At 61.4% G+C, this 24,961-nt stretch overlaps 1 protein-coding gene across 5 annotated transcripts in view; it reads left to right on the top strand.

Annotated features, from left to right (window-relative positions):
• Positions 1–24,961, top strand: part of GDPD5 (glycerophosphodiester phosphodiesterase domain containing 5) — a 73,823-nt gene that overhangs the window by 30,882 nt on the left and 17,980 nt on the right. For all 5 annotated transcript variants that reach the window (XM_051850926.3, XM_051850925.3, XM_051850919.3 and 2 more), the window contains 4 exons: positions 6,921–7,096; positions 19,887–19,990; positions 21,976–22,069; positions 22,546–22,605. In XM_051850926.3, coding sequence (XP_051706886.1) covers positions 6,980–7,096; positions 19,887–19,990; positions 21,976–22,069; positions 22,546–22,605 — 375 coding nt within the window. In that variant the 5' untranslated portion in view covers positions 6,921–6,979. The remainder of the gene's footprint in view (positions 1–6,920; positions 7,097–19,886; positions 19,991–21,975; positions 22,070–22,545; positions 22,606–24,961) is intronic.

Genomic DNA, 24,961 nt, shown 5'->3' with positions numbered 1-24,961 from the left:
GTACCAGAGGCCCAGGCACTTGGGCCATCCTCTGCTGCTTTGCCCAGGCCATTAACAGGGAGCTCAATGGGAAGTGGAGCAGCCAGGACATGAACCGGCGCCCATGTGGAATGCCTGCACTGCATGCAGCAGCTTTACCTGTTACGCCACAGTGCCAGCCCCATGCCAACCCCTATTTTAAACCTGTAAAGACTGTTGGCCTCTACTCTGGAAGGTTGTCACCAGGAGGTCATATCTGTCCAGGACTCAGCATGGTACCCAGCTAAGCCCCCATGCCACCCACAGGTGCCCCTGCAGCTGACAGCACAACAGACAGTAACCATTGTGACTAGGAGTAGCAATGTGGCACCCATGTTAGTTCTGGCATCTCTTGAACACATTTCTTGAGTGCTTACAACCTTCCAAGAACTGGGAACACAGTGACGGCCTTTCCACTGGTCAAGACTTTTGGTGACAGACATAGTTCAGGTTAGTTGGAGCAGAGGAGTTCCTGGGAAGAGAGTGGGGGTAAACTGCAGTACCTGAGGGCCCTGGAGACCCTACCTGAGTAGGAATGGAGGGGACTCAGGTACAGCCAGGGTCCCCAGGCCACTGTGCTCCCTGGGACAGCTGCCGCTGCCTTAGCACCTCCAACCAGTGCACTTCATCTCCTGTGACTTCCAGACCCGGGCACTTAGGAAAAAAGAGCTTTACTGAGATAAAACTCACATACCACACAATCCTTCCATTAAAGGTGTGCAATTCAGTGGACTTTATCCGCAGAGTTGTGCAACCAGCACTGCTAATTCTGGAACATATTCCTCACCACCACCAAGAAACCCTGCACCCATAAGCAGCCACTCCCCTTCCCCCAGGCTCCCAGCCCCTGGCACTCACGAATCTGCTTTCTGGCCCAGCACCTGCCTGTTGCGCACATTGTTGATCAATGGAACTATCCGCTCTGTGGCCTTTTGTACCTACTGCTTTCGCTTAGCATCCTGTGTTTGCAGTTTTGTTCGTATTGCAGCATGCAATGTGTGATTCCTTTTGGCTGCAGACATGGTCACTTTCTCATGCTCTCCCATCCAGCCCTCACTTCTCCAGTGATATCGTCAGAGAGTTAGAGAGACCTGTCCAAAGGCACAAGCCAGTCAGCTGGGGAGACCAGGCTGGAACCCTGGCACTGCCACCTGACCTGAGACTTGCCACACTCAGGAGAGAGAGAGGTCTGTTCGGGCCAAGCAGCCTGGTGGTCACAGGAAGGAGGAGGGGCAGGGTGGTGAGTCAGGTGAATTGCAGGATATCGGATGAGGAAGAACCCTGGCGGTGTGGGGCTGTCCCCAGGCCTCCCGCCCCCACTCCACAGGGGGTACAAACTCCCTGGCAGGTGTGGGCTCTTGGAAGTCCTTTCCCTGTGCAAATAGGAGGCTGTTTATGCTCAGAGCTGGGGCTGAGGATTCAGACAGGAGATGGTGTTTGGGCTGGAGCCAACAGGGCTCTTGGTAGGGGATTTCCTGGGAACTGGTTTGGAGAGCTCAGTCAACGCTAACTGATGCCGTTAGCCTGGCAGGAGCAGAGCGCTGGGCTGATGCGGGGAAGCTGGGTCTTGGGAAGCTTGTCTGTATGTGTACCATACACAGCTCCGAAAGCATCTGGCCCATCTCTGAAGTGAAGGCAGGCGTCCCTACCCCTCTCCCCCTCCTTGCTGTCTGTGCTGGGGACATGGGGACAACACAGGTCTTCCATGGGGAGACAGGCACATCAGCAGGGCTCACACAGTGTGTCCAAGGAAGAGTGAGGGGGCATGGAGGGCTCTGGGAGGCCAGGGAGACCTTGAACCAAACCTGGGCTCAGGCAGGCTGCCTCGAGTAGGGAGCATCTGTGTTAACCAGGTGAGGGGCAGCAAGTTCTATAGGAACCGGCTCTGAGCCATTCGCCTCTTGTGCAGCTCACTGTGGACTGCAGGTGAGAGCTGGGGTTGGAGGGGTCTGACTGCAGGGAAACAGGAAAGAGATGAGACCTGGACCAGATGAGTGGCCCAAGGGGTGGTATGGGAGGGGCCTCGAGGGGCGTTAGGAGCAGTCGCGGTCAGCGTGGCCCAGCTGTGTCTCAGGGCTTGGGTGACCGCCCCTGGAGACAGCCGGGAGCTTTCTCCAGCAGAGGCAGAGACGCCCTGGCAGCACCGGGTAACTGGAGCCGCGGCAATGGGCAACGTGGCCCAGCCAGGAGAAGGTGCAGAGGAGAGGCGGTCTGGCTCCTGAGATGCTCCTCCGGTTAAGAGCAGGATGAAAATTCACCTGGGGAGGGCCAGGGGCACAGCTCTGCCTCCCGCTCTCCTACCTGGGGAGTGGGATTTCCATTCCAGGGTTGGTAGGGACGCTCCGTTGTGGGACCTGTGGGTGGAGGGGGTGGGCTGAGGCACGTGGGGACTGTCCCAGGGTCAGGGAGTCCTGGGGAAGGAAGGGGAGCCTGGGCTAGGCTCCTTGCACAGCGTGGCCACCCGCTGCTCTCCTGGGCCTGGCTGCTCAACACCTGAGAAGCAACACAAAGCCCTGACCCCTTCCACGGTCTCAGAGGCGATGGGCCAGAAGGAGCCCTGAGAGGCCTCAGCCACGGAGCAAGTCGGTGGCCCAGGCGGGGTCAGTGAGGGGAGGGGGCAGAGTTCAGACCCTTGTCTGCCAGGTGCACAGCGTGCACAGGGTGAGATCGCACCCCCTGGCTGTGGACTCTGCCCCTCCACCCCTTCTGGAAGGCTGTGAATGGGGGGGTGCATACGTGGAGTATACACAGAAGCTCCTCGAGTCTGGAGTACAGTTAAGCTGAGAGCATCATACACACACACACACACACGCCCCTCTCAGCCCTCACCCAGCCTTCCTAGCCCCACAGGAGCTAAGCCAAGGGCAGCAGTGCCCCCACCCTGCACCCCATGGCCGTCCCCCAGGCCCCTGACCCAGCTTGGTTCTGGGGGCCCCCCTGGTGGTTCAGGAGTCCCCAGGGCACTCTGGGAGCTGCGGGGGCTGGGGCTGAGGCTACAGCAGTTCCCAGCAATGAAGAGGCTCAGAGCTGCTGTTCAGTATTCCCAACAAACCCCAGCACGCCTTTCCCTCAGCCTTGGGGCTGGAATCCCCATGCTGGGGTTAGCATTGGGGTGGGGGTGGGGGCGCAGTGGGCAGGCAAAGGCCCCGAGTGGCCCTGGGGGCAGAAGTGGTGAGCGGGCCTGAGGCCCACCGTGCCCCTCTGGAGCAGCCCCTGGGCACCTAGCAGCACCCTGGAGGCTCACCTTCCAGACCTCAGCTCAGCACTGCCTCCAGGAAGCACCCTGCACCATGGTCGGTGCCTGCAGCCCTCCCAGTACTGGCTCAGCCCGGCCAGGGCCCCAGGAGCCTGAGAGCCCCTGCCTGCAGGGGTCTGCACGTGTTCCCTGGCCCCCACCCCTAGGGGCCAGGCGGTACAAGTTGTGGGCAGTGCAGGCCATATGGTCTCCGTGGCAGCTGCTCCACTCTGCGGCTGTAGTTACAGCAGTCACAGACGGTCCCTAAGTGAAGAGTGTGCCTGCATCCAAAACTTGATTTACGGATGCCGAGTTCTGGCTTGCCTATAGTTTTTGTGTATCACAAGGTAACCATGTTTGGAGTTTGTCCCCCAACCATTCAGAAACATTCGGAAAACTGTTCTTAGCTTGGAGATACATGAACGCTGGCAGCAGGTGGGATTTGGCAGGACTGCAGGTTGGAGTTTGAAGCGAGGCCCCTGGAGCTGCCGTGCCTGGGTGTGAAGTCTGGCTCCGCTGTGTGGCCTCTGGCCAGTGGCCCAGCCTTCTGTGCTTCTGTGAAATGGGCGTGACCCCGGTCACACCCAGTGAGCGCAGAATGGCGCAGCCACTGCAGACCCTGGTTGGGTGGTTCCCCCAGAAGGTTCAGCATGAGCGTTACCACGTGACCCGCATTCCCAAGAGAAATGAAAACTGAAGTTCACTTAACAACTCCCTCACAGCAGCATCAGTCCTAAACAAGCAGACGGAGGGCATGACTCAAATGCCTGTCAGCTGAAGAGTGGATAAGCAAAATGTGTTCCACCTGTGCCCTGAAAAGGAACGCAGAGGGTCGGCACAGTGGCGTAGCGGGTAAAGCTGCTGCCTGCAATGCTGGCATCCCACATGGGTACCAGTCAAGTCCCAGCTACTCCACTTCCAATCCAGCTCCCTGCTAATGCACCTGGGAAAGCAGCAGAGAATGGCCCAAGTGCTTGAGCCCCTGCACCCACATGGGGGACCCAGATGAAGTTCCTGGCTCCTGGCTCTGGATGTGCTCAGCTCTGGCTGTTGCGGCCATTTGGTGAATGAACCAGCAAATGGAAGACCTCTCTTGCTCACTCTCTCTCTCTCTCCCTCTAACTCTGCCTTTCAAATAAATAAATCTTAAAAAAAAAAACAAAAAAAAAAAAAAAAAGGAAAGAAAAGGAGTGCAGAGGTGGACAGGCAGCCTGGCTGCTAGTTATGGCGTCCACCTCCATGTCCAAGTGTGTGGCTTCCAGTCCTTAGCTTCCTGCTAAGCACACTCTGATCAGGCATCAGGGATGGCTCAAGTGTCTGTGTCCCTGCCACCCACGTGGGAGACCTGGGTTGAGTTCCCAACTTCAGCCCTAAACTGTTGTGGGCATTTGGGGAGTGAACAGATGGATAGGAGCTCTCTGTCTTGATCTCTCAGATAAATGCATGAAAATGAAAGGAGTGAGGCCTGATGTGTGGCACAGCATGGAGGAGCTGGAGGGGTCGAGCTGAGAGCAGCCAGACACACAAGGTGTGGTTTCATTTCTGTGCAGTCTGCAGGCCAGGCAAGTCCAGAGACAGTGGGCTCGGGGCTGAGGGTGAGTGGGGAGTGACTGCTAATGGCTCTGGGGATTTTGTTGGGACGATGAAAGTGTTTTGGAGTTATATAGAGGTGAGAATAGGACAACTTTTGGAATATCCTAAAAGTTAAGTATCTGGGGCTGGCGTTGTGGCACAGCGGGGTAAGTCAGCACCTGTGCTGCTGGCATCCTGTATGGGCACCGGATCAAGTCCCAGCTGCTCCACTTCTACCCTTGCTAATGCACCTCGGAACACAGCAGAAGACAGCCCAAGTACTCGGGTCCCTGCCACCCATGTGGGAGATCCTGATGGAGTTCCAGGCTCTGGCTTCAGCCTGGCCCAGCCCACACCACTGCAGCCATTTGGAGAGTGAACCAGCGAATGGAAGGTCTCTCTCTCCCTTTCTTTCTCCCTCTCTCTCACCTCCCCTCTGCTTCTCCCTCCTTCCCTCTCTGTAACTGCCTTTCAAATAACTAAAATCAATCTTAAAGAAATTAAATATACTAAATACTAAACAGCATGTTTTAAAAGGATAAATTATCTCAAAGTTTCTAAAAGATTTATTTGAAAGGCAGAGTGACAGAGAAGTAGAGACACAGAGAGAAAGAGAGCTGCCTTCCACTGGGTCACTCCCCAGATGCCTGCAATGGCCGGGGCTAAGGAGCCAAGAACTTTGTCCAGGTCTCCCACATGGGTGGCAGGGGCCCAAGCACTTGGGCCATCATCACTCGCTTTCCCAGGCACAGTAGCAAAGAACTGGGTGGGAAGCAGAGCAGCTGGGACTCGAACCAGCACCTGATATTAGACGGGGGTGTCACAAGCAGCAGCTTTAACTGCTGTGCCACACATCAGCCTTTCAAAACCTTTTAATGTGAATTCTATCTCAATAAGAACTTAATGGTACCATGTCCTTCCTGGGGCTTCTGTGTCAATGTATAGAAAGCACTTGGAGCAGCACCTGGCCATACCCATCGCTGTCCCAGAAGGGCCCTGGGAGGCCACTGTGTCCTGACCCTGTTGTCACTAGGGCTTAGGACAGAACACGGGAACTTCAAGTTTGAAGGCCCACAGGCCAGGGGCTGAGTCCTTGCAGCTCCGCAAGGCCGTGCACCTTCTGACAGGTCACTCAGCTGCCCTGAGGTCCTCATCTGCGAGGTGACATCACCGCCAGAGTGACGTCTCCCAGGGGTGCAGAGGGTCAGAGAGCACCTGGCCCAGGGCAGGAGCTGCCCCATGTCCATTGCCACCTGCACATGCTTGACCGACACTGGCCCCAGGGCTGAGCCCCTCCTGTATCTCCGGGGCACCAAGGAGGGTTGGGGCGCTGGCTCCTGATGACAGCACTTCAACCCTCAAGATGCCAGTGTCCTCCCGGCAGGCCTGGGGCCCTCTTGCCTGGAGCAGTGAACACTTTGGGCCACTGGAACAGAGCTCCAGAATGGCCACACCCAGCTGTGTGACCACAAGCCAGGAACTGTGCCTTTCTCTCTCTGAACCTCAGTTTTGTTCAACAGTTGAATGGGTTTAGGTGAAGCACTTGACACTTCAGGTAAGCTGTGAGCTGGAACAGTGGAGGCAAAGTGTTCACATGACGCCTGGTGTATTTTAAGTGCCCGGTCACTCCGGCTTTTAAGATCATTTATTTTAGGGTGTGCTCTGGACAGTCCGGGCACTAGGCTGTGTTCTCATTCCTGGGGATACACAGAGAATCAGACAGAGGTAACTCCTTGCGGTCGTGAAATTTACATGATTGTGGGGTAGGCAGACAAGAAAGAAAATAAGCAAATCGAGAGTAGGATTGAGGGAAGGAAGCTGAGGCCGGGGAGGGAGCTGTGGGGTGTGGGGCGGCCTCAGAGGAGAGGGAGAGGGGAGAGCATTCCGGAACAGCAGCGTGCTAGGCTGATGTTGGGGCCGCCAAGGAGCTGGGGATGGCCGCAGGGGCAGGGCTGGTGGCAGGGGACGGGTCTGATCCCTGGGTGTCAGCGAGAGCAGGGACTGACTGTCCTGCCCAGGCGGCAAGGACTTCGGCCGTATCAGACCTCACCCGTCTGCCTTCCCTGGCCTCACAGCCCTGTGCTTCCTCCCACAGGACCAGCGGGGGCCTCCATGGGCGCCTGAGGGCCCGGCGCCAGGGCCGCGGGCACGAGCATGGTGAGACACCAGCCCCTGCAGTACTACGAGCCTCAGCTGTGCCTCTCCTGCCTCACGGGCATCTACGGCTGCCGCTGGAAGCGCTACCAGCGCTCCCACGATGACACCACGCCGGTGAGCCGCCTGGCCGTCAGAGGGACCCAGGGGGCCCCACCAATCCGAGGGGGGACAGGGGAGGGGGGAGGGGCTCTGCTCTGTCTGCCCCCTGTGCGGCTCTGGGCAGACCACCCTTCTGCGTGTTTGTTTACCCCTCTGGGAAATGGGCCCATGGTTATTAATTCCTGGATCTACCTGACCAGGTGGGCAAGGTGGGAGCTTTCCGTGTCGGGATGGCACTTGTTGCTGGCTCTCCTCTGCCAGCACGGGGGACAGGCTGCTCCATGGTGCACACGCGCAGCCGGGCAGGCAGCCTGCGTGGTGCAGGAGAGGCTGCGCCAGTGAGCCCCGCCGACCTGGAGCCTGGCACTGGCGTGGCTGTGGCCTGGCCCCCGGGGCCGGTCACCTGAGCCCTGGGCCTGCAGGATCTGGCAGGAGGTGCTGAGCCGGATGAGAAAGCCTCCTTCAGTGTTCAGAGGTGGCTGTGCCCAGGGCGCTGTCCGCGCGCGGATCTGGTTTCTTCTCTGAAGGAACCCAACTCCTCTGTGGTGTTTATCTGAGGGCTTTGCTGCTGAAGGCCTGCTCCTCCCTCCTGCTTGTCTGAACAAAGAGGCAGCCTCCCTGGCCTCCCCATTCAGCCAGCACCCGGAGGCCGAGCTGGGTGGGGGGGATGGGGAGGTGGAGGAAGCTTCCGCCCGCCTGCCCGGCTCCGGCTGTGCTGGCCCAGGGGAGCAGAGTCAGGGTTGGGGGGGGGGGCACCAGGCTCATCCTTGTGCCCAGCTCAGAGGAGGCAACATGGCCAGACCCGGAGCAGGGAGAGGCAGGGCCTGCCCAAGGCCGCAGAGAGCAGCTCCCAGAAGCCCTCTGGGGACTGCACCTTCTCCTTTGACGTGGGCGCGGGATCTCCCCACAGCAGGCAGGCCTGGGGCTGGAGTCAGGTGAGCCAGCGTTCGCCTGGTGCCTCTTCCCCTGGTGCCTGGCCACCTAGCAGCTCCTCCACCTGTCAGCTGCAGGGGACAGCGCGCCCTTGTCCAGGAACAGGGGCCTCAGACCTGAGGGCGAGGGGAGGGGGAAGATGGGAGGCGCCAGCAGGACTGGGCATCAGGACAAGCCCACCAGCTCCCAGTGGGGAGACAGAAGGCAGGGATGGTCGTGGGCGAGGGGCAGGGGCAGAGCCCAGATGTGGCCCTGGTGGGTGTAGGGCCCAAGCCAGAAGCCCCTTTGCCATCAGGCAGACCCTGGAGGAAGGCATGTCCCCCAGGACATCTCGTGCTCCTCGGTGGGCCCCAGCCAGCCTACTGTGGGCCAGGGGCCAGGAACTGATAGTCGGCTGTGGCAGCTCAGGGCCCGGGGTGGAGGAAGCGGGAACTGTGGGGAGCTGGGAACCGGGGCTGTGCCAGGCCTGCAAATGCCCGGATCTGCAGCGCCAGGGAAGGGCCCTGGGCTGAAGGGGCAGCAAGAGGCCAGGAAGCAGGCTGGCTGGTGGGGAGAGGGCTGTGCAGCGGCGCCGAGCCTGGCTCAGGTGCCCGGGGACTCACAGCCGAGGACACGTTCCTCCCACTTCCCGGGTTCCGCCCTCACCCTTTCTCTCTTAGGTCCTCTCCCAGCCCCCACCTGCCACCACAGCTGGGCTGGTGTCTCAGACAGGGCCGGTGCCCAGTAGGGCTGCATGATGTTTTTGCTGACCGAGAGGGGAGCACTGCCTGAGGGGAGCACTGCCTGGGCTTGGGGCGGAGGAGCGGCCAAGGCGAGGGGATATGGCTTCTCCTCACCACCACCTTCCCCCTCCTGCCTCTCCCGACTCAGACACCGGCCTCTCTGGGCCTTATCTGTGACACGGGGCACCTGGCGGGTGGCTGAGTCACAGAGACGCTGCCTTCTTGTCCTCGGGCTGGGACGTGAAGGGGAAAGTCTGCATTCATTGAGTACCTGGGGTACCCAGGAGCCAATGGCTGACATGCATCATCCCATTCATTGCTCAAACACCCCTATGGGCCAGGATGGATTGTGTGCCCATTTTATGGAAGGAGAAATCAAGGCTGGGGGCCATCAATCAGGGAGTCAGATTTGCAGCACAAGCCTCAGGAGGAAGGAGGTGGAGGGGAGAGCAGGTGCACTCTGAATGTGTGTGTTGAAAGGGGGGTGGGGGTGTGCCCTGGACAGGGAGGAGTGCTTAGGCAGCTCCCTGTGGAGGAGGAAGGGCACTGGAGCAGGAGCACCAGGGAGCGTCCCCGCGTGCTGGGCTGGGAACCTCAGCATCGGCCTGGTTAGGACCGCCCTGTGGAGCTGAGGGGCCCGGGGTGCACGGGAAGGAGCCCGTCTCCTTCTCCATCCAGCTGGCCGCCTCCTGCCTGCCCACCAGCCACAGGCTCCCCACCCCCCAATCCTCCAGGCCTCTGCTCACACCGCCCCCTCCCCCAGGACACAGGAAGCTGGGTCCCTGACAGGGACTGGACCTCTTCTGCTGCCCCGGCCTATGGGAGGGGAGGAACCTGCGGCAGGAGGCAGGCAGAGAAGAGCTTTTTATAACTGGGGCTGATTGATTGGTTGTTGACTGTGACTCATGACTCTGATGCTGCCCACAAAGGCCTTGGTAGGACAGGAGCCGTCCCCACTGAAGACCATGTCAAAGCCAGCACCCTGAAGCCAGAGGGATGTAAGTCAGACTTCCAGAGGAACTTCCCAGCCAGATTCTCAGGGAGGCAGACTGCGGTAATCAGCTGCCCTGCATTTCTGCAGCAGTCAGCCTTGGGAAGGCTGTTATCATCTTAATGGCTGCCCTGCACCTGACAGAATAAGACATCAGTGTGTTCCTCAGGCCCGCACTGCCTGCCCCGCCCCAGACCTGTGCCCTCTCCCCTGTCCCCCGCACACCAGTCTTGGCCCAGAAGCATGGGTTATTGCTTCGTTTGGCAAGCCAGTGCCGGCTCTGAGTCCTTGCCAGGGCCACGGGCCTCACACCTGCTCTCCCCTGCCTCGAAGGGCTCCCAGGATCGGGGGGCAGACGGGAACTGACGCAGCCAGACCACCCAGGGCCCAGGGACGCCAGCGGCAGGGCAAGCGTGTCTGAGCTGGCTCTGGGAGGGTGAACCCCGTCTCACCACAGCAGGGAAATGTTTCAGGCAAGGGGAACTCTGCACAGTGCGCCCTATGCTTGGGAACCGAAAGTCGCTCAGCCCCGCGTGGCCCAGGCGTGCAGAGGGGCAGGGGGCACAGGGCGCGGCCCCACAAGGCTGTGCCCAGGAGCCTGGACTTCATCCTGGGCTGCACAAGGACCCCTGTGGGTAGATGGCGGGGAACCGAGGGGTCCACAGATGCCTAGACTGTGTAGTCAGCACACGGGCTGTGGTGGGGGCTGAGGGAGCCTCTGAGGACGAGGCCACCATCCCTGATTCCAGCCACGTGGACAGGGGGCATCCTTGGAAATGGGAAGCCATGCCGTGCTGCAGGAGGGGTGACAGGAGCTGGGAATGGCACAGGTGGGGGTGGGGGTGAAAGTCTTCCCCACTCCAGTCGCCTCCCTACTATCATGGGCTGTGATGGACCAGGGCAGGAAGACACCTGCTGTCAGGAGACCCATCCCCTCCATGCCAGCTCGCAAGCTGCTGACCCTTCCCAAATAACCTTGCCCTTCACGGCTCCTTGCCTCTGCTCCTGCCATTCCTCTGCCTGGAACACACACTCACTCTCTCCTCTCTGCCTCTGGTAAGACATTGCAAATGCCCCCAACATCCGCTCTTGCTCCTTTGCCCTCTCCCTAGGCCTCCCGCCCACCCTGGGTCTGGGCTAGCCCCCCGCCCCAGATCACGATGTTCTGCATCTCCCACTGGACTCGAAAGTGCTGAGGGCAGGGCCCGGGCTGCAGGACCTCAGGGGCCTGGCCTAGAGGTCCTCAGGTGGCGGGCAAGGGTTGCCGCGGGCACGATGTGGGGGATAACCGAGTGATGCATGTGACAGCGAGCGAGGAGCCACCTGGAGAATGTGCCTGCCTGCTGCCCACGGTTGGGGGCAGGACCCCTGCCGAGCTATGGGGTGTTCGGGGGGCTGGAGAAGGTGGCACAAATGTATGGACTGGTGCGTGCTGCGTTCTTGGCGCTGCTGCCTGGGCCCCTGGTTGTGGTTGCTGGGGAAGGTGCCGACTCAGCTGCTGGAGCTGGGAATGGGCTCTGCAGGAGGCAGGCGGGGAGTTTCCAGCCGGTGCTCCACCTCTGTTAACCATCTGGGTTTATAGGGCAGGGCAAATGGAGCCCCACTGGGAATCACGGTGTGCTTCCTGGGTGAAGCAGCCTTTCTGAAATGGGCTCCAGGGTGTGTTTGGCTCCAGCCAGACACAGCGAGGCAACCCTGCCCAGCCTGGCTCTGTGCCTGGGGGTGTGGCCTCAGGCCAGGCCCGAGCCTTCTGAGCCGCTGCTTGCTTGTGGGGTACAGGGAGCTGCGACTGGCCCTCCTGAGGCTCCCCTTGCCCCATGGCTGCAGATGGGGGTACTTCCTGCCACAGCAGGGGACCCCTGCCCCGAGCTCCGGGACTTGCAGGTGTTCTCCTCTGGGGGGCCTTGCAGGAGAGGAGCGCTCTGAGCTGTTTGTCCCATTTCAAGCATGGAGATGAAAACACCTCTCGTAGGGTTGCCATGAGGACAGGAAAGCAGGAGATGATCTCATCCAATCCGCAGGAGAGCGGAGGCCCGCAGAGCCCCGCGGAGCCCCGGCCGGCTGTGGTTTTTCTCGGGCAATGAAGCCACTGCGCCCCCTGAATCCTGCCTCGTGCCTCTCAGGACAGCGTGGAGGGCACCTGTCGGGGCCACACCACCCTGCCCGGAGAGTGGCTTGGTACTCTTGGAGGATACTCCACAAATGCAGGGAGAGGGGATGGGGCATCCCCCAGGGGGCTGTGCAGCCCCACCTGGCCGTGGCCATCTGCAGGTCCCTCAGCCCTTCTCTGTGTCCCTGGGGGTGGATGCACCCCAGGGTTGGGCGGGGAGCAACAGGGAGCTTCCAGGATGCCTGACTTTCTCCTTGTGCCTAATGAGGCACCGGGGCTGCACCCCAGCAGCCACCCTCACTGCCCCTGCAGCCCTGCAACATCACTCCAGCCTCTCAGGCTGGCAGGAGCTGGCTGGGGGCGGGGATTCTAATCCCTCTCCGCTAGGGGCCCCAGGGCTGCCTCCTGCTGCAAGCCTCCCCACGCTGCCCTCCCCCGCAAATCTCCTGGGTCAGGGCCAGGGTAATCCTGCCGGGGCCTGCCCACCTCTCCCTGCTGGAGCTCCCCTCACCCTTCCCTCTCCACTGCCCTTTCCTAGACCTTCCCCCCATTTGGAACTTGGCGGGGTGCAGGCCTGAGGTGTGGCCTGCAGGCGGGGCACCCCTGCCTCTCTCCCCGCCAACCTCTGCATCCCCTCGGGCCCTGGCCCTCAGGCCCAGAGGGCAGGCCCTGGAGCAGCACCGAGCTGAAGGACTGCCTCTGGACAGCCAGGAGAGCTGAAAACAAGTGCACGTGCATGCGGGAACCTAACCGTGTGCTGAGCTGGCCCCGGGCTAGTGCAAGTATCACAGCCGGCCTAGGGACAGCTGACGCTTCCATGTGGTGAGGGTAAAATTAGATGCCTGCCTCTTACTTCACACCAAAATAAATTCCAGACGGATCAAATGCATCGTTTCCTATTTTTAATTTTTTTTCCCATTTAGAAAGCACACGTTTGTCGAGAAAATTTAAACGGCTCGGAAAGATGTAAAAGCAAAGGAAGTTGAGTCTTCGTGCTTTGGGGACAAGGTTTTCAAAGCTGTGTCCTCGCACGGCCGCCCACGGACAGCTACGGAGGGAGAGGGGACCTCAGGTTTCAGGGCAACCGACGAAGCTAAGAAGTCCCCAGTGCAGAATGTGGCTCATGTCCCTGCTTTTGGGCCTCCTTCCTCAAACGTGGCCTGTGGAGGAGAGGTGTGGCTGTGACTACGTGAAATTAGAACGCGTGAAGGGTGTGCAGAGAAAGCTTTTATAAGCCCACAGGAAGAGAAGTCAATTCCCTAAAATGAAACTCGCCTCGCTTTGTGGCTCTGCACCTTTGTCCCCTGGCCTCCCCCACCCCTGCCACCTGGTTGGCAGTTCCCAGCGAGCCCTTTCCCTCCACTTTGCTGCAAGTGTCTTCTCCTCCAGGAAGCCTTCCAGGCTGCCACCCCCTCCCCGAAACTGGCAGTATCGGGGATCTGGACTCCGAGCGCCTAGGCAGCCCCTGCCTGCACCACCCCCACACTCACTCCCAGGTCTGAAGTCACCTGTTCAAGGGACCCCAGGCCCAGAGAAGGGCTCTGTGCATGGGTGTGGAGTGACCAGGAGAGGGCGGCAGTGAGGTCATGGGGGGCGGCCCTGGGGTTGGTTGGGGGTGTAGAGTGTCGCAGGATTAGGGGGATGCTTTTCAGCACGTGAGGTCCAGATGTCTGTTGCACCCTCCCGTCCTGGTCCTGTGTCTGTACCTTCAGGCCCTGCTACTCTGAGTGCAGTTCTCCCTTGCACCTTAGGGGAGGAGGTGGGCCGTGGTGACTGGCGGTGTGACCCTAGATGAGGCCCCGCCCCTCTGAACCTGGCTCCTCCGCGGTCAGGCGAGGATAATCACACAGCGTGTTTTTCGTTTTCGTTACCTTCAGACAGCAGGGGACGCTGGAGGCCCCAGATTTAGGTGTGAATTCTGCCAGTTACCACGCCACTCTGCCTCAATTTCCTCGATGCCACCTGCTTTGCAGCACTGGGGTAGGGGATGGACTCGATGAGGCCAGGAAATGGAGAACCCCGTCCCCTAGTGTCCTGAAGAGCCTGCTTGGAGGGTCACGGGTGGCTGGATTCCTGAGCCGCTTTCCCGCTGGGCCGGCCTCAGGGCCAGGCCTGACCTGAGCGTGGGGCTGACGGCGGCGCTCACTACGGGCAGGGGCCGGGCGATCGGGCTGGCAGCCCTCAGCAGCAGAAGCACAGTTTGGTGCGAAGCCGGGGGCGGGGGAGTCTCGCTTGCTGTCGTCGCGTAATTAAAGGGCTGTCAGACGCCGAGCGATAATTACAGAAGCGAGGTGGGTTTGGCGACGTAGTGTGCATCTGTGATCGCACCAGGGCCTGGCAGGCCTCCCGTGAGCCGGGCTGATGTCACCCCCGTGAACAGAGGAGGAAGCAGAGGTGTGAGGGGCTGGGTGCCTAGCCCGCTGCCGAGCAGCCTGTGGGCACAAGGGCCGGGATTAAAACCCAGCTTTTCAGCCTCTCCCAGCAGCCCCTGGTCACCTGACCCTGCGGTTTTTCATGCACTTTCGTGGGACTTGCTCCGTGAGGTCTGTGTGAGCCGGCTGCCGGGCCGGGCGGCGGTGGGGGAAGCCAACCTCTGCTCCAGCCCCGGGGAGGGGCTGCGGAAGGGAAGTGATTCCTCCTGCCCGGCCACAGCCAGGCACTTGGCATGTGAGGGCCCTGGTCTGCGGGCCTGTGTCACGAGCAGGAAGCTGGGGCTCCCAGAGCTTCAATGTCTTCCCCAAGGTCACTGTCACTCAGCAGTGGCCATCTGGGATTCACAGGCGGTGCTGCTCCACTGCCAGATCCAGGCTCCCCGCCGGCTGCTGGTCCCAAAGACAGCAGGCAGTGCCCACCGTTGGGGTCCCTGCACCAGGCTGGGGGGCAGGGGGACGGGAGTGGGCCTGGATGTCGCTGAGGCTTCCAGAGTGGGCTGGCAGCTCCCACCTGGGAGTCCTGGCCGTGAGGTTCAGGCTCCAGTCCTGTTGGGGGGTCCTGGGGGCTGCTCCCAACCCCACAGGGTCCCCAGTGGTGGCAGGGGAAGCTGTGTGCTTTCTGGCCTGGGCCTGCAGGGCAGGGCAGATGGCGGCAGCAGGGCCGTCCCCGCCCCTGCAGCCTGCTCCGTGACCGTCCGAGCCCACTACTCACTCATATGCCCCCTCCCACGTGCATGCAGAGGGTGAGGAGGGGCCTGACACACCCTGAGGGGTCTGCATGCAGGGTCTCATCTTCCCAGAGGTGGGGAGGGGTAGGGCTGTGGGGCTGAATGCACGCAGCCCCCAGAGCTAGGCCTCTGTGCCCTAGGAGCAGGGCTGGGGCCTCGGGCCCATGCCTCTCCCTGGCCGCTCTCTTCCTGTCTGGCCCTTGTCCAGGCAGCCTCCTGCACACTCCTGCTGGGGCCTGGGCGAGCCCAGGGACTGCCTGACCCCAGCCTCACCCAGCCTCAGTCTGGCCCCCAGCAGCTGCCAGGGTTCTGACAGGAAGGAGGCCTGGGTATCCTGGGAGCTCCTTCCTCTGGTTCACAGGCACCCCCGAGGGGGAGCCTCAGGACAGGTGTGGGGCTTGGACGATGGCCCCAGCCACAGGTCACAAGGCCTCCCACAGTCTCCCAGTTTTTCCTTCTGTTCCTCACTCTGTATCTAAGAACCACCCCCAGGTCCCAGCGTGATGCTGGCCCAGGGGAGGCAGAGATGCCCCAGCCATCCCCACCTTGGCAGAGTCCACGGCTCAGCAAACCGTGCTTTATGCTAGCCCTACTGCATGCTACCTGATGTTTATCTGCTCATGTATTATGGAGTCATTATCAGGGGTTATTATGCCCATTTCACAGGTGTGCAAACCAAGGCTCCGAGGACCAAAGGGCAGAGCCAGGTGTGCAGGGCCCATGCCCTTGCCTTCCCTGCAGTGTTGATGGGCGCCGGGGTCGGTGGGAAGAACCTGTGGGGGCCTGCAAGGGAGGGAGGCTTCCTGAAGGAGTGGGAGGCCCGGCCTGGGCCTGGCCCCGGCCCCAGGGAGAGAGAAGAGAGACCCAGACTGGGCCTGTGCCACTGGGGTGGCAGACCCTGGGAAGGACCCTGGGGCTCAATCCCGTCCCCACTCTGCTCCTTGGGACCCTGCTGACTCACCTGCACTCGCCCAGGCAGCCAGGCACCTCCCCCAGCTCTGCACCCAGCTGCAACCCGGGACCCACTGTGGGAGGGGCTTCCTCATGTGGGGCAGGGCTTGGCCTGCTGGGTGCGGGGTGGCCCTTCTCTAGCCTCTGTATAATGGGGACAAAGACCCTAAGTGAGAGAGACAGGAGGGCAGGCCCGAGGGTCTCATCCCTGATCCCTTTCGGCGTGGTCTTGGCGGGGACAGCGGACGGGGTGGGGGTGGGGGCACCTGCCTCTCTCTCTGCACTGGGCCTGGGCACCATCTGGGGCCTCTTTATCAGCCTGGCCGGCTCCACAGGCCACTTCCTCTGCCAACTCCCCTTCCCCCAGCTTCCAGCCCCTGCCATTCAGGTTTTTCCTCTGATTGTTTTCGAGTGACCCCACAGGCTCCTGCCCCTGCAGTTGGGGCCTCTTCCCACCCCCATCAGACTACTAGCCCACGGGGCTCTTATCCCTGGGGCCCCTATCCCTGGGGCCCCCCAGCCCCAACCCATGCCCGGGGCCAGGTAGTTGGACCCCGAGATCCCTGTGGTTTAGGCCCAGCCGACACCTGGCTGCTCACGCCCCACCCCCAGGGCCTGGCTCCAGGGTTCAGTGTTCATTCTCCCTTGGTCCCTGTCAGTGCTGCCCTGGTCCTGCATCACACCTGTCACAGCAGGTTCCCTACCCTCTCAAATCGCAGGCCCCTGGGGACCTGTGGAGGTAGGCAGATGGCCACCAGCCCCACTGGCCCATGCACGGGAGACCCAGGGCTCCTGGGTGGGGCGGGGGTGCTCGGCCCTCAGGGAGCTCTCTCCTGGGTGGGCCTGCTAACCCGCAGCAGGGAGGAGGGGTCCTCCTCTTGCATTTCCTTATCAAGTCCTCCTCAGCGCTGACTGCGGAGAGGGGAGCCACAGAGAGAGGGACAGCTGCAGAACTGTGGGGTCTGCGGTGACCGAGATGGGTGCCAGGGCTGAGGGGGCGCTGAGGGGCAGGCGTCCGCCAACACAGAGGCTGCAGGGTGAAGGGCTGCTTTGCCAGTGGGGGTGTGGCTTGAAAGAGCTTGCTTGGGGCCGGCGCCATGGCTCAATAGGCTAATCCTCCACCTAGCGGCGCCGGCACACGGGGTTCTAGTCCCGGTCAGGGTGCCGGATTCTGTCCCGGTTGCCCCTCTTCCAGGCCAGCTCTCTGCTGTGGCTAGGGAGTGCAGTGGAGGATGGCCCAAGTGCTTGGGCCCTGCACCCTATGGGAGACCAGGAGAAGCACCTGGTTCCTGCCTTCGGATCAGCGCGGTGCGCCGGCCGCAGCGGCTATTGGAGGGTGAACCAACGGCAAAAGGAAGATCTTTCTCTCTGTCTCTCTCTCTCACTGTCCACTCTGCCTGTCAAAAAAAAAAAAAAAGAAAGAAAGAAAGAAAGAAAGAAAGAAAAGAAAGAGCTTGCTTGGGGCAGGACGGGAAATTCAGTGCCTGGCAGAGTGCGGGTGTGATGGCTCCAGGGGCAGAGGATGGGGCGGGGCGTGCGTGCTCTGGCGTCTGGCCAGAAAGATTCTCCGGCCAGGGTATGACGTGACCAGAGGGCAGTCAGACTGGACACATGGCCCACCCTGTGGGAGACCCAGGTGTCCAAGGTGGCCTATGACCCACCAGCGGCGCCCTGCAGGAAGCAGGTACTGCAAGGAGCAAAGGAGAACACAGGGCAGAGAGAGGGTCTTCTAGAAGGACTGGACCCGGGGTGCTGGCTGGCGAGGGCGAGATGTTGGGGTGAGGGTGTGGGCTCTGATGTGGCAGTGCGAGCCCGCCTTGGCCTAGCTGCACCCCAAGATGTGCCTGACTGTTCTCTGGCTGCTGGCTCCCCAGGAAGGCACACAGCCCACCTTGCTCCTAATCAGGGTTCCTCCACCCCTGGACTTGGGGCCCTGCCAGTCGGTGTCCAGGCGGGCCAAGCAGCCAGCCCCCAGCCCCTATCCACTGCTGCTGGGAGGACCACATTTCCTTGCCTTTCTGTGTGTGTGTGTGGAGTGGGGCTAAGTAAGGCAGCCTGGCTCTGCACCTGACTGTGAGTGGTGACAGCTGCTGCCCCAAGCACAGGTCGCCTGCACCCAGTGTCCCTCCTGGGCAGGAGAGGCGCTCAGACCACTGCCCATGTGCTGGAGAGGGGCAGATGGTGCACCTGCTGCTGGCCAGGCCTGGTTCTGCCCACCTGCTTTATCTCATTGAATCCTCACAGCTACGGTGTGGTGCAAGTGCTGATGTGTTTTGTTAAAGATTTGTTGTATTTGTTTATTTGAAAGGCAGAGTCAGAGGGGGAGAGAGAGAGGGGTGGGGGTGGGAGAGAGAGCACTTCCATCTGCTGGTTTACACCCCACATGCCCACCACAGCCGGCTGGGCCAGGCAGAAGCCAGAAGTCTAGAACTCCATGCTGCTCTCCCGCATGGGTAGCAGGAAGCCAAGTACTTGGGCTGCTGCCTCCCAAGGTGTGCACCAGCAGGGGTGGATGGGAAGAGGAAGCAGGACTCCATCCCAATCACTCCAGTATCAGATGCGGACGTCCCAAGTGGCAGCCCTACCCCTGCACCGCAACACAGGCGCCGTCGGCGCTACTCCCATGTTCAGTTCCAGGCGAGGACCCCGCCTGGGCAGTACAGCTTGTGTGTGGCAGGCTGGGGTGTGGAGTTCCCGGCCGTCTGGCTCCAGACACCCCTCTAAGCCCTGTGCTGTGGGATGGAGGTGTTCTGGGCAGTGGGAGGCTTCCTCCTCTTCCCACTCGCCCCTGCTAGCTGGCATTGCACACCGTGGATGGGAGGCCAGCCCAGTGTCCTCCCTTAGGAACTCACTCTGGTTTGGGGGGGCACAGTCGCGTGACTAGGTCGCAGTGCACAGAGTATGAGTTTAATGATGGGGACACGGCTACTGCACGGCTCAGAGGAGGGCACGAGGGTGGCAGGTGAAATCCAGAAAGGCTTCCCTGGGGAGGTGACATTTGACAAAGATGAACGGGAATATTGGCGGTGGCCCTTGCAGGTGGGTGGAGCTGGGGGAGGGAGAATGGAGCTGGAGAGAACAGGGGGCCACAGCTGCGCGGGGGGGCCTTGCTGCTTGGCTAGGCAGTGAGGAGCCATGAGGAGGTTGACCTGGGACGGGTTAGCCCTTAGCCCAGCTGGGCAGTGGGAGCTCTGCTCTGTGGCAGAGTGGGGGCCGACCTTCCGGCAGGCGTTCAGGACAGAGTGGTCCTGATTCTCTGCACACACGGGCCTCCCCCCAAGGCTGTTGATCTGTTCTGATGACCTCAGCACTTTCCCAGGATGCAGGATGTGGCGCTGTGCTTCTGAGATAAGGGGATTCACACGGGAGGGCTCAGGCGGAAGCGCTCATGGAGCCGCAGCAGTGGGGACAGCGTCCCTCCCGCCCTAGCTGGACACGGAGGGCGTGACCTGGCCTGGCCCTGAGGTCAGGTATCCCCTGGTGGGAGCAGAACCTGGCGCTTCTTCCGGTCCTAGGACTGGGCAGCTGCTCCTGAATCCTCTGCTAACTTGGCATCTATATCGGCGGTGGGGGTGGGGAGAATGGCACCTGCTATGCGGGCAGGCGGGAGGGTGGAACAAGTGAGGGCTGAGGAGCCAGGACAGAGCTTAGGGTGGAAGTGAACTCTGCCTCAGGGGCCGCTGGGAGCCTGGGGGGCCTCGGGCTCCAGCAGAGTGCGCCCAGCTCCCAGCTCCCTATTCTGTGTGACTTTGGGGTCTCTAATGCTGGCCAGGCCACTTCCCCAGTGAGCTTTGGTTTCCCACCAGTGCCAGAGGGGCAGGAATCCCACCCAGCAGGTTTGGCCAAGGAAGACAGGAGGGGACCTGCTGTGGGAGGCGACTGGAGGGGGTGGCCCGGGCCCACCTGACCCTCTCCTCGTTCTCTCCCTCCCCCTCCAGTGGGAGCGCCTGTGGTTCCTGCTCCTCACCTTCACCTTCGGCCTCACACTCACCTGGCTCTACTTCTGGTGGGAAGTCCGTAACGACTATGACGAGTTCAACTGGTGAGTGTGGGAGGGGCCCTGTGTCTGGGGGGCTGGGGCCAGGGCCTGGGGCTTCAGGTTGGAGCCTGTCTCCCCGGGACTCCGCTACCTGCTCGCCACGTGGCCCTCTGCCTCCATCCTACCCTCCAGGACTTTGGAGGCTGGCGTGAGACTGCGGGTGCAGGCAGGGAGGGGCATCACAGGCTGGCAGGGAAACGAAGAACAGAATAGAGATCTGTGCCCTGACTGGGTCCCCACTGAGGGCTCGGAGGACTTCCTGGAAGAGGCAACGTGGAGCCTTGGCCTTAAAGGCTGGCTGGGAAGGGACCCCCTCGGTGCTTCCTTTGGTGGCCCAGGTGGCCCCTTGGTGTGTGCATGGCGACACTGACAGGTGACACTGACAGGAGATGAGGCCAGTGTGGGAGAGGCAGGGCGCTCCTTCCCAGAGCCAAGTCCTGGAGGGGAGCACGTGAGATGGGGCGGCCTCAGCCTGGGGCTCGCCCCTTCTGTCCACAAGCACCCCGAGTCCCAGAGACCCAGGCATCAGCAGAGGAGGCAGCTCCAGACCCAGGCCTCCCAGCTCCCCCAGCTGGGCCCTGGGCAGGGCTGGCAGGTGTGGCAGCTGTGGGGCAGGGTCCCCTGCGGGCTGCTCAGGGCCTGGGGCAGGACTGCCTGAGGCGGGTCCCGAGGCACAGGAGAGACACCTGCTTCTTCCCGCCGCCTGCCTTCTATAGAACAGTAGGAAGAGGGAAGCCCCGTGACAGGGAAGGAAACTGAGGCCCGAGGTCACACAGCCAGCTGCAGGCAGAGCTGGGGCTGGGAAGCCCCCTCCTCACCCCGCACCCAGGGCTTTGGCTCGGAAGCACCGGTCAGTGCGGCCAGCAGCAGGCCCCTGTGGCTGTCTGTCTTCCTCTGTAAGATGCGGGAGCTCTGACCTTGTCGGGTCTCCCTGAGGACAAAATGAGATGGTGGACATGAGGGGGCTCAGAGTGCCCCCCAGCATGAGGGCTGCTGCCCGGGAGACTGCCTCTGCAGCCGGAGGCAGCTGTGACATGAGAAACTGGGACTCCTGGGCCTCTGGGCTTGGTGGCCGCAGTTCTGGGATTCGGTGGTGACCCAGCGACTCCGTGCCTGGAGCCAGGGGGTGTCTGGCTGAGCCCTGTGGTCAAGGAGTATGACAAAGGACATGTGCCCCACCCCCGCCCTGGAAAGATGAGCCGGCGCCCCGGCTGAGTCCCAGGGCTGGCCTCTGGCCTTTATCAAATGCCACACGTCAATTATTCATCTTCGCAGGCGTCCGAGGCACGGGCGCCATTGAGAGTGAGTGGGGCGCTCCCTGCTGGCGCTCGTGGCAGACCTCTGACAGTTCTGCTGGACTGGAAACTCATGGGGTCGGCCCTCATCATGAACAAGGGGGAATTGAGTCCCGGCCACAGGACCAGTTAGTGCCAGACACACAGACTGACGGCCTGGGGAGACGGGCACAGAGAAGTTAAGTCGTGTAGTCTTCCTAAGGTCACACAGCAAGAGGCAGACACATCTGGGACAGGGACCCGAGCCTGACCCACTGCACCATGTCGTCCACGGAGCCTTGCCCTCTGCTCAGACGTGCTGCCTTCGCTGGAAGGATCCACAGAGGAGGGGTGCCCGCCCGCTGGGGAGGCTGGGACTGCAGCCCGTCAGCTGCCACCCAGTTTCTGGGGGACTCAGGAGAGTCTCCAGGGGCGACTCCTTGGCAGAGGACATGGGAGCACCAGGTGCTCAGCAGGGGCGGGGGGTGTATGCCTGGGGGTATAGCAGGCCAGTAGTGGGCTCCCTACAGCCCTGGTCACCTATCCTCTGGGCAGCAGAGTTCCAGGCGGTTTTCTCGTTTATGCTTCTTGGTCCCTGGGTGTCGCCGTGAGCAGGCATGACTGATGCCTGGGCAGGGCCTGGCTGAGGCCATCCTGGTTCCTGGGCCAGGCAGTGGCCCGGGGAGGTCTGAGCTCTGCCTCTTCTCCCCACAGGTACCTCTACAACCGCATGGGCTACTGGAGCGACTGGTCCGTGCCCATCCTCGTAACTACAGCCGCCGCCTTCACGTACGTCGCAGGCCTCCTGGTACGTGGGGTGGTCTCAGGGAGGGCTGGCTTGCTCCTGAGGTGGGAGGGGACTTGGCCTGGGCTGGTCTGAAGAGAGCTGTTTGGGCTTCTGCACTCGGAAACCTGGGTCGGGAGGTCCTTTTGCTTTGGCCAGTTGCCCACCGCTTCCTGTGACCCAGCAGAGCCATCCTGGCCATCAGGGCCACTGCGGACAGTCTTTCCTGGGAGCCTCGGCTTTGGCTCCCTCCCCACAGCGTTCCACTCACCGACGCTCAGGCCGGTCCCCATGCCGTTTGGGGCCCCCGAGGGCCAGGGCTCAAGTCTTTCAGAATCCTGGGACCTGGAGCTCCCCAAGCATTTGAGGCGTTCAGTTGGGCAGCCTGCATGGAGGAGGAGGCTGGCTCCACTCTGTGCTGGGTACAGGGCAGCAGTGGGGAGAAGAGATGGGGGAGGCTTTGGAGGGGGACTGACTATCACCCTCTGGGTCCCCCTCAGGTCCTGGCACTATGTCACATCGCTGTGGGGCAGCAGATGAACCTACACTGGTTGCACAAGGTAAGGGCTGCCTGCATGGAGCTGGACACAGGGGCAGGGGCAGGGGGCCGTAGGGGCAGAGAAAGGGCCCGGACAACGGCAGCCCTCCCCTGGCTGTGTGCCAGGCCTGCGTAACTCGCGTAACCCTCTCAGCATCCTTACGATATAGGTGCTGTGATCATCCCATTTTGCAGATGGGAGAAGTGATGTAGGAAGAAGTTAAGTTCCTCGCCCAGGATCTCCCAGTGTGGAAGTGGGAAGTCCAGGTTGGAAGCCCTGCAGCCACGTGATTCCCAGCACAGCTCACTGCACACAGCCCCGCCCTCTGCTGCCCCTGATCCAGATTGCGAGAGAGAGATAGACAGACAGACACAGGGATTCCATCCACTGGTTCACTCCCCAGACCGCCAAGTGTGAGCCAGGCTGAAACCAGGAACTCCATGCCAGTCTCCCAGATGGGTGCAGGGGCCACCATCGTCCCTGAGCCGTCATCCACTGCCTTCCCAAGCACACTTTCTGGAAGCTGGATTGGAAGTGGAGCAGCTGGGACTTGAACGCGCCCTGATACCCATGCCAGCAACAGAAGCAAAGGCTTAACCCACTACATCAGGCTGGCTCCAGTGAACTCTTTTTAAAACCCTGATGCTGGGGCCGGCCCTGTGGCACAGCAGGTGAAGTGGCCACTTGGGACGCCCTCCTCCCATATCAGAGCACTGATTCAGCTCCGGGCTGCTCCACTTTCTACCCAGCTCCCTGCTATTCGCACCGTGGGGAGGAGCACGTGGTGGCCCACATACTCGAGTCCTTACCATCCTCATGGCAGAGGCGGGTGGAGTTCCTGGCCCAGCCCTGACTGTTGCGGCCATTTGGGCAGTGACCCAGCAGATGGAAGATCTCTTCCCCCTCTCTTCCTCTTTCTCTGTCACTGTGCCTTTAAATGAACAGGGCGCTAATGCTACCATGTCATTCCCACCTTAAATTCTCTTCTGCTGCCATTGCTCCGTGGATGAGCCACTCCTGTGAGGGACAGCCACGCTAGGCCTCTCTGTGTGACACCTCTCGGGCCCTCCCAGCCTCTCCACATTCAGCCCCTTGCCCCTGGCCTCCCTCTCCCTGTCTCGGACCACTTCCTTAGTCCCGCTCCCCTAGGGGTGCAGGCTTCTCTCGCGGGGTTCTGAGCACCTGTGTGGTGCATTTCCATCTGATTCCCTGAACCACGTCCCCAGCCCACCCCCGTCTGGGTGCACCTTGCAGGCCACAATTGCCTTGGACCCCAGCCTGTGGGCGCACCACTCACGGCACACACAGGGCTGCAGGTGGGTTTCTGGTGGCTTCTGGTGCATGCTCCTCTGGAGGTCCTAGGGAACATGGGGGGACACAAAGCTGCCCAGGACAGAGCCCGCTGCCCCCAGCAGCACCAGGGCCATGGAGGGGGTGCTGGCTGGCTCTGTTGCTCCTGAGCCTAGCTCACAGTGAGCACTCCATTCACGAAGGGCCGAAATGTCCATGAACAGCCAAGAACCCATGACCCGGGGCCACAGTGAGTCGGAAGGGAGGGGCGCACTTCCTGACCAGAGAGGGTGGTGGTACAGGAAGGGAAGGGGGTAGTGGTGAGCTGGGGTCAAGGGCTGTGGCACACAGGGGCCCCAGAGCTGGGTGAATCCCACGGTTCGGCGCTTAGGAGGCATGAGTCTTGGGGGGACGAGGAGCAGCCAGCAGTGCTGTGCCTCTTCCTACACCCCTGCTGCTCGACACTCACTCCTGAGTCGCCTCTGGGCTTCCATGGTCCCCTCCGTGAGGCATTTCCTTCCCCTGACTGCACAGTTAGAACTGTACCCACTGGCACCTCGGTGGGAGGGGCGGGCGCACGCTGCGGCCAGGCCTAGCTCCCAGCAGGACAGGTCCTGCTGCTTGGTCCTCGCAGAGTGCACGGGAGTCTGGGAGTGAGCCAGAAGGGGCAGGTCAATGCGGCAGTCAGATCCCAGGGGCCAGTGTTGCTGTGGATTCGTTCTGAGAGGAGGAGCGTGGTGGGGACAAGAGGCACAGAGTCACCACACAGACCCCGGGAGTCGGGTGAAAGAGGGCCAGAGGCCAGCAGCCCGCAGACTCATTTATTTCAGTTGGTACAGCAGCTTAGATTGCAAGGCAGCCAATCCGGTCAAGGGGCAGTTTATGCCCTAATCAATCACAGCCTGTTGCCAGGCAGTTTCCAAAGCCATCCAGTCACAGCCTGTTGCCAGGCAGGCTCCGTTGCCAGGTGGGTTTCAAAGCCATTCCTGAGTAACTGACGCTCGCTTGCCAGCGGCTATGTTGATATGGCCTTCTCATTCCACCACAGGCCAGTGGAGATGTCACTCATGGGAGATGTCAGTGTGAG

This window comes from Oryctolagus cuniculus, chromosome 1, assembly GCF_051225735.1.
Source record: "Oryctolagus cuniculus isolate XC-2025 breed Fujian yellow rabbit chromosome 1, ASM5122573v1, whole genome shotgun sequence".
In the NCBI taxonomy this organism is placed as follows: domain Eukaryota; kingdom Metazoa; phylum Chordata; class Mammalia; order Lagomorpha; family Leporidae; genus Oryctolagus; species Oryctolagus cuniculus.
Note: the sequence above shows the minus strand (reverse complement) of the source record. Positions and strands in the feature narration are given on the sequence as shown.